This window comes from Camponotus floridanus, unplaced genomic scaffold (assembly GCF_003227725.1).
Source record: "Camponotus floridanus strain SB8 unplaced genomic scaffold, Cflo_v7.5 scaffold6, whole genome shotgun sequence".
Taxonomy (NCBI): Eukaryota; Metazoa; Arthropoda; class Insecta; order Hymenoptera; family Formicidae; genus Camponotus; species Camponotus floridanus.
This window is the reverse complement of record NW_020229769.1, coordinates 4394734-4407467: the sequence shown is the minus strand read 5'-3', so window position 1 is coordinate 4407467 and position 12734 is coordinate 4394734. Positions and strand designations below refer to the sequence as shown.

Here is a 12734-nt window from a genome sequence, read left to right as displayed (position 1 = left end):
AAGCACGTGGGGCAATAGAATAATCATGCGAGACGTTAACCTGTTAGGCATTAGTGGCGCATGATAGGCACGCTGCGGGTGGTGTCGTGTCGGGATGAAACGAGAGTGGCTACGGGGATGCGGATGAAATAGATTGAGGGAGAGAGAGAGAGAGAGAGGAAGAGAGTTCTTTCTCTTCCTCCCTCTCTCTCTCTCGTTGGAGCGTTACGGGAGTAAAACAATTACGGCTCCGCGTCGACGTACACTCGACCGAGCACCCCTCGTATCGTGTTCAGCAGCCCTGCACCCTGTAGGGGCGTCCTTCGGCCTTTGGCGACGCGCACGAATCACTGCTGCGAGTCCGCTTGACGCGAACTCGCCGAAACCTCGTCGAAAATCTTGGCATACGTTATTTCACTCGAATTACAAGTATTACCGATAAAGACCCCACTTTAAACGAGCCACGATTCTATCCATGAAAAGCTTACTTTTTCAACCTTAAATTTGCATTTGTAGAAACTATAAGTCCACACATAATCCAAACTATAAAGCACACATTCAAAGCGTAGAATCCATTTTTTGGATGTTTTATTACTCAAATTATAGAATTAAAATATACATTCATATTTAAAAAATAGAAATAAGCTTATTCACATGCACATTTCTATCTTTCAAAAGATATAAATTGTGAAATAAGCTCTTTATATATCGATTTCAGGAGCATGAAATATATTATTCGTAGAAATAGAGATATACAATTAAATACGCAAATCAATTCTGATGAAGATAATATAAAATGTAGACAACTTTTTATTTTCCAAATCTCTTTAACCATTTATATATTTATATCTATTATTTGTTTATTTATTTCAATTACACCTCAAATCTAAAATTCTAAATTTAAATAACACTTTTATTTTAATCAGAATTGAAATTAAATATGCTCGTGCATTGTCATGTGTCTTTTTTTCGTGTATTAGCGATAAGCCTCGCGACGACAGGTAATTCTCCAAGAAATTTGCAAATCTTTCGCAGCCCCATCGGGAGGTGCAAACTTATCCGCTCATAAATGACGTGGCTATTAACTAATAATAAGAAGAACGGCGCGGATAAGGAAGAATTAAACTGTCGCGTCCCGCGGGCTGTATAACTCGGCCGAATTATTACTCGAGGGGACCGAGAAGTTTAAATCGTTCCATGGTTCCTTTGCCCCGGGGGAGCACACCTCCCTGGCTCGCTCACCGAGAAATTTAAATCTCGCTAAGCTCGGCCATTAGTACAAAGTGCAAACAGCAAACAGTGCATTAAACTGCGCGTCTGTATGTACATGCGTATGATCGTGCGTCCTTAAACGCAAAGCCAAGTGTCTGTTCCCACGGGGATTTCGCGACCGACCTTATACTGCGTGGATTCGTTCTCTGTCTGTTTACGCTCATCCAGACGCGTCCGAATAAGCGAGGCTGCTCGTTCGAATGTGATATCGGATGGACCACACCTCGTACCATGATTATTTCCAGTGAAATTAAATTTGTAAATACATGGTTACGCATACTGATCGCGTGACGAGAGTCGTCCATTAAACTATGACCGATGCTCCAAATAATATTTTTCCAGATGCTGCATCAAGGAATTTTAATTGGAAAAATTAATTTATAGAATCTCGGCATTTTACAATTAAAGAAAATATCGACTTTCCGTAAAAAAAGTGCGAGACAAAAGTTTTTTTAGCACCATAAACTTGCTGAAAAATAAGAAGGAAATATCGAATCCTGCGTCCTTTTTCCTGTATTTCAATCGCGTGTATGTACGTCGGCACATTTGATATATTCGTATACTTTTATTCTACTTGCGGAAACCACTTCGATATTGGTGCGAAAGCGGCCAAAAGTTTTGAGACACATGCCTGAACTTTCCCAAGGATGCTATACATTATAAATATCGTACTCCCTCTCCCAATATACGTTTCTCATCTCTCGTCTTATGCCGCGATGAATCTTTTTCAATCTTCTCAGATAATTTTTCCTCTTCAAAATTTTTCTTTTAGAATAAATGTATGCAAATTTTTCTCATGCTCTCGTTTCCATGCTTCAAATGTATTTCCGCGATAAGTGATATTTTCTTGGAATATATTAATATAATATATGGACGAGATAAATGATTTTTTCGATATAATGTCTCTCAAATTATTAATATTTTCATTAGAGGAAAATAGATCCTAAAAGTTGCTTAAAAAGTTTATTAAAGAGAAAAGTTTATCAAAGAAAAATGGAGCAAAAATGCGAAACATCCTATATACGTATAGTAATATAACGTACAAAATATTTTTATAGAGAACATTTAGAATCTTTATTTAAGACACTACGGCAACTGATATTTTTATAGAATATATTTGAAACAGTTTTTATGAAGAGAATTTTAATAAGCGACATATTAAAACATGTGTCGCAATATTAAATTAATTAAGAGATACGCGAAGAGATTAAGCGGGGCCACGCTCGAATAAAATTTTTCAGCTCTTTGTCGCCGCAGCAACGGTAGGGCGAAAAAGCTGGGAAGAAATCAATGCCGAAGGATAACATGCGTCCTTGCTCAGGGACGAGCAGTCTCCGGCAGCTGCTCTCGAGACCTCGACCATGCGAAAACTTTGTCCAAGAATCTAATATCATCCTTGGCTCGCACACATTCTCAGAATTCCATAGTACGCCAGGACACGATGATAGCTCTATGGTACACGATGTCCTTCTTACGCTAGGATAGCGCGACAGGATTTCACCCCTTAATCATCTCAAGGTCCCTGTAATTTCGCGTCGAGCAAACGTTTATAATGCTACGCCGTATTCGAATTGCGACGCCATATTCCAATTTTTCTCTTCAAATGGTATGCTTTTAAGATATACTCGAACGATCACGACTGAAAAAAAAAAAACAATGTTTTCGCGCAAAATTAGTTTGAGTTATTAGATACGTAATAAAATTCTAAAGAAATATTGTCACAATAAATATTATTATAATATTATAAAATTACTAAAAACAATGATGCATCTTCGCAATAATTATCCTTTTAGCTTTCTCAATTCTATTTTTTTTCATTTCAAGATTTTTCTAATTATATTAACGCAATTATGTCGTTCAATAATTGTCGACCAAAAGTTTTCTGAATCGCATAATTCTTTGAGAAAGTTGTCGCGTATTTCAAGCATTTTCGAATCTACTTTTTCAACACAATTTTTCAAGGAATGTTGATCGCGCGATTTGGACAATATTATCGGAAAATATTATCCGCAAAATCGTCAATCTAATCTCTCTGAAATTCTTCCTATGACATATTCGTGCGAAAACTCGTAAGGCGCAAGAACCTAATACGATTTATGAGCGAAACGCGTGCACGCATGTATGTACACATGCACGTATGATCATCGGGGCCATCTGTGGTGTCTGTACATTCCAAGGATATACCAGCACGGGATAGATCCTGCGACTGCCAACCCGCACGAACGTCCGACGCGGAGGATCGTGCGTAGGAGAGACAAGGAGGCCGAGCGAGCGGAGGGAGGATGAGGACAACGAGGGCAGGACGACGAGGGAGAGGAGAAGATGAGGAGGAGAAGGAGAGAGACTCGCAGGAGCGGCGGGGTAGGGCGGGTTGCTATCTTAGCCACCACAAAGCAGTGATAACATTTTCCCTCCCGGACAGAAGCCTAGCCACCCTTCTCGTCGCACCCAGGTCGATATCCGGATAACACCGGTTGCCCCGGGCAACCGGAAGGCCACGCCCGCGCCTCCGAAACATGGCTGCCGCCATTGCCGCTTCCGGTCCCTTCCGCGAGAGGAGGGGTGAGTGGAGAACTCACCCGGTTCTCGCCCTCCGTACGAAAGTGACGAGGAGGAGGATGGATAGGGGAAGCGCGAGGAGGGCGACAGAATAAAACGCGAGAGGCTCGAATTATCATAATATTGGTCATTGCCTGATGCTTCTCTTTTTCTCCCCATCTCTCTCTCTCTCTCTCTACGTCTCTCTCCTTCGAGAAGTCGAAAAGCGAAGTAGCTGATTTCTCCCTTGTGTACACCATCTTCGGGCGACTTATTACCACCCTATACCACATCGCGTTGAAGCACCACCGTATGTTGCCGTTCTGCGTATACGTGTGTCCGTCGTTAAGGCTCTCTTTGCTCCATAGCTACCCTTGACGAGCCACCGAAGAAGACTTCCCATCATTTCTCTTTAGCGCGTAATTGCTAAGTTTCCGCGGCAAAACCGAGCGTGGGTGTTTTTGCGCGTTTCTTTGGCTTTTCCGCTTTGCTAACTTCTCGACAGCATAATAGCAGAGTTAGACTTGTCGAGATTTTTTTTCCTTTATCATTCCTTTCATGTTATTTTTATTCGTACTGTTCTGATACTGATTTTTTATATTTTTCGATTAATAAGTATTTATTATGATTTTTTTATCTGCCTTTTCAAATAGCTGCAAACTATGTCTATCAATATAATTGCAAAATATATATTGATAAACTATGTTTATCAATATAATTGCAAAATATTTATCAAAATAAATATGTTAATTTTGATTGAACGTTAAAGTGAAACTTTAATTTGTTTACGACAAATTTGCTACATACGTATATAACATTACGCGGTTCGTAGAGTTTCCGTATTTATGAAGATTCAATATAATTACTAGCTTCTACTAAGGCTGTCAACATCCTTATATGTCTAAGATGTTTACCATCGACCTAACAGATCCTACTGTTTTGCAGTTAATTAAAATAGAGCAACGAAAAGTGACTTTACCTCTCCGCACGCGATCGTTGTTAAAAACCTCTCGGCAATCTTTAAAATGAAATAACTCGCAATAAGCTGAGCAAAAACTCGAGTCGAGCCCCCCCCAATTGATATCGAGAGAGAAACAGGCGCAACCAGGTCGAAAATATTTCCACGTTTCACGGATACGCTCGACGGATCAGAGGGTCTTCTCTCTTCTCGCATAATGAACCTCGTTCCCATCGTTCCTAATTGTCAACCACCGGCACGTTATTTACCCCCCGAGCGAGGAGTTATGAAAGGAAAGAGAGGGGGGGGGAGCGATGAGACTCACTTACCCCCTCTCCACCACCTCCTTCTTTTCCATTTCCCGTGAATACGGGCCGGCACACGCCTTTGGCACGGGTGCGCCCTTGTATCCGTGGTGACAATGCAAACCGAAACAAACACTTAGCGGCACGTGAGCGGCACGTGGCCGCCAGGATATATTACATTCCGAATGCACACACAGTTGGCGAACGATTAAAGGGGTGTTGCACGCGCGAAGAACCACGATCGTGACAACGATACACGCTTGTATCTCTCTCTCTCTTCGTTTTTTTTCGTCAACTATTTATCGTGTACATTATATTACGCGATCATCAGATCCAAGTAGGGATATGTTAGTGGAGAGAAATATTCGTAAAGCAATTCGTAAGATTTCTGGAACTGAGGTAAAAATATAAACTTAAAAGTATTTATTGATTGATCGAAAAATTGAATCTCTCTCTCTCTCTGTCTATTTTTCTTTCTCAAATATATTCAATTAGTTAATCTCTAGAAATTAATTTAGTGTTCTTTTTTCAAAAAACTTATCCAGTTTTTGTCATTATTTATAATATTAAAATAGTATTTAATTTAATTAAAATAATACACATAGATGTTCTCTCTCTCTCTCTCTATTTTCATGTTTATTAAATTTTTACAGATAACATAATTTTATTTTAATGAAAAATGTTGATGATTTAAAATTTAAATCTTAACAGTGCAAGAACAGTGAGAAATTGATTAATAATAAATAATTTCTGCCTTATTACTTTGCAATCACATGGATCACACAACGAATATGCGATAAAGTGACGTTGAAGTGACTATTATAAATGACGCGCTTAAGATTGTTGTTTGATAAATTGCGCTACGTTAAACTTTTCCAATGTTAAATTATTGGCCACTGTTTACCTACGATACACCTATGTATCTATGAATTTTCTATCTTCTCGACCCTGGACTTCTCGGCGCTCTTATCTCATGCGTAATTATTTTATTGCATTGCAATACAACGTTTACTTATGTGTTTGAGATAATGCAATAATAGTTGCCTTTGTAAATTGTAGCATCATCGTTATTCGGAGCACGTATAAATCTTATGTACACGTAATCGTAAATCTTTGCGATCTAACGTAATACTCGTAAATATAACGATTTCATAATGAATGTTGCAAGTTGCAACATTGATATCTCCATCATAAGACTACTCTAATAATAAATTTACACATACACACACTCACAACTACTTTTCTAAAGAGTCAGATGTTACGCTTGTTGTATAACGGAGATATAAAAGACGTCAATGTGAAAAAAATTGCGAACAATGATTTGCCAACTAAGTTGTCTATCCAATAGCACAAACATGTTTGATAGTCTTATCATACAACAAATGTAATATCAATCTAAAGTTTCAGATTTTATTTCCATATCGAGAAAGCGCGATCACGCATAATACGAAGATACGAAAGATAATTCATTTTATCGCTCTTGAGTTTATCAGTTAATTAAGCTAATCGTTTAATTAATCGATAAATTAATTAACCTAATCGTTTCGGGGACAGGAGATATATTTCCCTTAAAATTACCCGTATATATTTCAAGTCAAATGCTAATTAAAAACTTATATATTTCAAATATATATTTGAATCATATTTTTTTATCATGTTTTTAATTAAAATAATTAATTTAACTTAATTCAAATATCCATTTGAATTAAATCTTTTTATCAAGTTTTTAATTAGCACTGTACACGAAATTATTTCATCATTCTTGATTCAAGGTATGGATGCTTGCGTGAATCGTGTGTAAAAGACAATAATATAGTTGCTTTTGCGCGTCTCATCAGGTGTCATAAATTTTCCTCCCCGCGGGAGACGCGTGAAAAGAATAAAAAGGAAAACAAATGGAGAGACACAGAGAGGGAGGGAAAGAGAAAAAGAGAGAGAGAGAACGAGCAGGAGGTGGCAAAGAGAAACGGAGAGATTAGAAGAAACGTGTTTTAAGCGCGATGCTCGAATTGACGCGAGATGCGGCGGCGGCCCGTTATCTTCGTCACGATCGAGGAATGTAATATCGTCACCCCAAGCGACAAGAGTTGCCTTCGTATCGCCATTTAGAATACCGTCGTCGACTCGGATATACGAGGGGGAAACGAGGCGGGGGGGCGAGGGGGAGGGGGAGGGGACAGGGATTAAACTGCAATGAAAATCCACTCATTCTCCTCGCCGCCGCCGCCCTCTTCTCTTTTCCGCTTCGTATTGCCAGCTCCGAGAGAAGCGGGTAAACAAGATATTGCTTTGTACGCCCTCTCTCGCTTCCGTCGACTTCTCTCGCATCTTTCCCCGTTATCGCTTTATCTCGCGCGCGCGACATCCTTCCCCCTTCCGTCGAAGCACGATGAAGAAAATTGCTCGTTTCTCTCGGGTGATCGGCAAATTTATCCGGCATATTTATACAGCCCTTGTTTCTGTCCCGATTACGTAAAAGTAACTAAAATTATAATTATATCATTTGATCGCGAATGGAATATCGTCGTATTTGGAAGCTTACATTAATGAGGAGTAAGAGAAGGAAAATAAAAGGAGCGGGTGAGAAATTGAGGAAAATGCACGTATACTTAACGATACTTTATTGTGTTTTTTTTATCATTATACATATTATTATAAATCTATCACTTTGACACATACAATACTTACTAAGATCTACAGACGATTCTTTTAACGATAGGATGTGTAGCCTATAACTAAACATATATCTTGACTTCGCTGCTTAATCTTAGGAACAAAGTGATGTACCGCGAAGTGATGTCTCGTAACAAGTTGAAAAATATATGACGTTAGTAAAATATATCACCGTGGAAAAATTCGCTAAAAGCTCGCTCGTTACGAGATTTTCACATTTTGCGTACACTAGTTGTAGCAATGTAGGGATAGCGGGCCTGCTTATTTTTACGTTAAAATAATCTGAATTTGCGGGTAGATTTTTTTCAATTTCGTTATCAAACATAAATTATACATGTGTATCATTAGTTTTTTTTTTTTAATTTTCAAAAGTTTTGCATACGCTCGCGTCGTGATTTTTAAACAAATGTCAAATAATATCATTTCATATATAGTATAAATATCGGGTTAATGTACACTAATCGATCTTACACGTTTCGACAGTCATGCGTGAAATATCCAACTTTAACAAAATTCAAATTTCATTAAGTTTTTATTAATATGAAACAAAATTTAACCATGCGCCTTCGTAATTTCGATTTTCTCAAAATTTTAAAAACAAACTTTCGTTAGAGAACTTTTTCCATAAGTCACATTTTCCAAAACACACCATTTTCTCCCGATTAAAAAAAAATTCGATAATCTTTCATTCCTTTTTAAGTTTCAAAAATACGGATATGCGTAAATTGCATGATATTTTTTTTATCACAACGCAAAATGTATATCTCGGAAATGATAAAAATGATCGAAGATATTCCCTTTTTAAAACGGGGGTATTTTCTTTATTATCGCGCGAGACGTGCCTTAACTTTATTTAACCGTAAAATGCCGTATAGATATTCACAATTACATACGGATCGCGCTATTCGTTCTGTATGTACACCAAACGTCTACTTGACCGCTTACGGCTAAAATGGGAAGGGCGGGCGGCTTTACGTTAAATCCACCGAAGAAAGGTGCTCCCCGCGCGCGCGCTACAACAAAGTGCTGCGCATATATTTGTTCGGGACTCGTATTTACAATGCCGATATTAATCGACCATATAAAAGCGGCCTAAGTTCGCCTAACCGACAGTTCTAGGCAACGAAACTGGAATCGGAGGGTACGCGGGCAATTTATTCGCGCAACGAACTTTGTTCGCGCAAAAGCTCGTTTGTTCGACAAGTGGAAGTACGTTATTGTTCGAGTTCTCTGTTTGTGGATGAGATTTACATTAATTGTGTAATTAATTTACGTATCGTTTTATTACGAATTAATATGATTATAATGACTGTAATCATATTACGCGAAAGTTGTGTGCGCACAAATGAAGTAATTCAAGTATTAATTATTCCATTCGCGGGTTATATTATCGCGTTATATTGTTATCAAAAGATGAGAGGGTTCAGATCTTAAATTTATCTACTTCCACCGGTCGTTTTGAAAAGCGAACGCGGGATGTTAAACAAAAATGCTACGCTATTGCACTACGCCTTTTTACAAAGATGCGCCGATATATACGGGATGCGCCATTATCCCTCGGTATACATCTTCATTAAATCAATTCACGTCTCCCTATAATTTCTGCATTTCTCGATTACTCGATAAGAAACGACCATCTGGAATTTTATGTCAGGATTGATTTGATTACGCGAAGTATGACATTCTTCTCTCACGGAATAAAAAATTAAAATTGTAGATAACACAGATAACGCTTGAAATTTCACGTACGTTCCTACTTATCGCTTGCAATCACTCATGTTATCGTAATAATAAACGGTTAACACATGCAGAACAAATATTTCGTTTTTGGAGATTTCGTAAGATGTGAAACTATTACGAGTATTCCACTATATATGAATCCTGATCAAATGAAAAATATAAAAGAATATATTATGATGTAACAAAACAATAGTTGAAGAAAAACTTATTATTTGTAGAATATTATGGAGATGCTGATTTTGTATCAATAAGATTTCTCTTGTGTTTCGATTCTAAAAAAATGAAGACCTCGGAGAAATATAATTTTGGAATTGCAAATATATCGTATACTCTATCACAAAATTAAAATGTTTCTTTTATTTTGGACATCGATCAGAAAATATCCGTTGATATCGATTACCATCATTTTTGAAGCGAGTTGTCCATCGCGGAGCGATTACATTCTTTGGGGTCATTCTTGAGAATCTCTTGAAGATACTCCGATAAAGTTAAGTCTCTGATCAGAGAGCGACGCACAGTTCACCAATGTGATCTCGATATGGTCACTATTCGATAACGCGATAAGGTTCAGTGTCCACTTTACGGTCCGATCACTTGTCTTCTCCAGAGGAGAGAATGCCATCTCTCTTGTGCGACTTTTTATTTCAAGGAGGGGCGGAAACTAAATCGGAAGAAAGCTCTTGGACTTTAATTGTTGACAATTAAAAAGGCGGACTTTTCATTCGGTGATAGTTATCAATTCTTTTTAAGGACGCATGTTTAAAGCGCATCCGCGCTCAATTACGCCATCGCTAGGAAAGTCACTATTTGCAATGAAGAAAGAGGATCGCTAGGGATCCTAGACGAGGGGCGAGAAGGCGGAGGCCTGGCTTCTGATCTCTCGATGCTCCGACGGGCTGAGATCCAACAGCGCGCCGCAATTCTGGTCGTTGGCCGCCTGTTTACCGATGAGCGCATCGATGCTGAAGTTGCGCTTCTTGTCGACGCTCGTCGTGTGGCTGGCCGGCAGCGTCGTGATCCTGGCCGGGGTCGGATCGATCTGCCTGATCGGCGGTGCCGTGATGGGAACGGGTTTGTAGAGCGGCGGCGGCGGTTCCAGGAAACCGCCGAGCTTCAACGCCTCCAAGGTCGACGGGGAGAAGTCCAGCAGCGGCAAGCCTGGTGGCGGCGATAAATAAGCGGCACCGGGATAAGTCAGGGCGTTCGGATGACCGCCACCGCCACCGGGACAAGGTCCCCGATCGCCGCAGATGGCGAAGGTAGCCATTATCGCGCGATCCCGGAGGACGTAGTGCGGGGGCGGCCTCTTGTACCGCTTCCTGCGTCTCAGGAAGCTACCGTTGTCGAACATGTCCTCCGCCAGCGGGTCCAAGGTCCAATAGTTGCCCTTTCCCGGATTGCCCGGCTCGCGCGGAATCTTGATGAAACAATCGTTGAGCGACAGGTTGTGCCTGATGGAGTTCTGCCAGGCGGGAAACTTGTCGTGATAATAGGGGAAGCGAGACATGATGAATTCGCAGATGCCGCTCAGCGTCAGCTTCTTCTGCGGCGATTGCAGGATCGCCATGGTGATCAGAGCGATGTACGAATAGGGTGGTTTTATCAAGGACGATGACATCTTATCGGGGCTGTAGCTGGAGGATTGACCCGAGCTGGACTTTCCCGACTGACTCGACGCCGACATCATCGAGTACGTCTTCTTGGAACGTCCCCCGCTGCCGCCGCCACCGCTGCCACCGCCTCGATTCCTGCCGCTCGACGGCGCCGAGGTCGGCATCGGTATCGGCGAGCAGCTCGGTATCACCGGGCTCGATGACGTCTGCGACGGCGGCGACAGATCGTTCTTGTCGAGACTCACCGGGTCCACGATCATGCTGCTGCTGTCCGAGTCCCGGTCGCTATCCGCGCAGCCGTCGCATGACAGGTTCGACATCATCATCGCACGTGGCTCCATCGTGATCGCCGCCTCATTAGCGTTAGGACGTGCTCCTATTTCGTCGTCGATCCTGCGACCGGTTCCTTGAGATCGCCTCTCGCTAGCATCCTCCGTTCTTCAAATCGTTATCGTATAAAATATATCAAATTTTTTTCTTATTTTCTTGGTGGAAGCTTTCAAATTTTTGTCGACAAAAACAATCCGACGAGAGTTCTTTGAAGTGACTTTTTTCTATAAAATGTCTAAGTCGAGATCCTTTCCTGATTTTCGAAGACAATCTTATCAGGGTATTTTCTGTATTTAGCACTTTTGTCACATGGAATCTCTGAAAATGTTTCAATTGATAGCAGTCTTTTCGTTAAGGAAAGTTCTGCTTATGAAAAAAGTTGTATCATAAATTTCAGGCTAATTATACCAGGTCTGATATATGAAATGTTTCACTTACAACGCGTCCTCTTTCAACAAGAATCATAGTATAATTGTAGCAATTCTTGTCTAACGTAATCTCTCGGAAGAGAACCTTGACTGCCGAAATATAACAAGAGTCCCACACGTTGTTAATCACAAAATTTCTTTGGTACAAACAATTGTTACAATTTCTGCAGCAATTTCCATGAAAAATTTCAGCCACAAAGTACAAACTTTAGTCTTTCAGTCAGATCCTTATATAAGAAAACTTGCTCCACATCGCAATCAACTATATAACCAATAGAAAGCTACGATTGTATCTTCATGTAGTGCACTTCTTGCAGTTTTTCCGCGGACCGTCTGTCGGAAAAACACGCAAGCGACTTCTGTTGCGATATATTTCAGACTGTTGCATTCTATTCGTCACTCTATCCTGCGCTTGACGAGTGCTATCTTAGGCTAATAGTTTGTTTTCACAACGATAACGGAACTTTTTCGCTTCGCTTTGCTTCTTTGTCTTACTTCTATCCGATTCGCGGCCTCAAACTGCAACTCACACGTCGGGCATTCGACAAGAATGTCTCTCGCGATCCGTCTACAAGAATACGTTCCATAGTGTGCACCTTTCGCCAGCGTTTAACCGAACGAACTTCATTAATCGAATCCTTTTCACCAGGTCACTCGCTATAAAATAATTTCGCAATCACGAGACTGATCGACCCTTTTTCTTTATTAATCTGATGATCTCGATTGAAATTGAATCGCCTTCCGGAACTTGAGTCAAGAGTACATGAAGGGCTCACGCGCGAAATCGTTCGCGACGTTTTCAGGAAGCATTGTAAGCTCCTTCGGACGTTGACGCGCTTCTTTTGAGGTTAAAATCGAGCCGGAATCGGACGTCAGCTCGCGGATGACGAAGGGTGCA

The 12734-nt window shown here is 40.5% G+C and overlaps 1 protein-coding gene across 1 annotated transcript; it reads right to left on the bottom strand.

Moving 5' to 3' along the window:
• Window positions 1-9656: 9656 nt before the first annotated feature.
• On the bottom strand, window positions 9657-12734 carry LOC105250062 (forkhead box protein D3). The gene is made up of 2 exons (XM_011255942.3): window positions 11847-12734; window positions 9657-11726 (listed from the first exon to the last, which is right to left on the bottom strand). The coding sequence occupies exon 2, from the start codon at window positions 11417-11419 to the stop codon at window positions 10304-10306; it is 1116 nt and encodes a 371-aa protein (XP_011254244.2). The 5' UTR covers window positions 11420-11726; window positions 11847-12734; the 3' UTR covers window positions 9657-10303.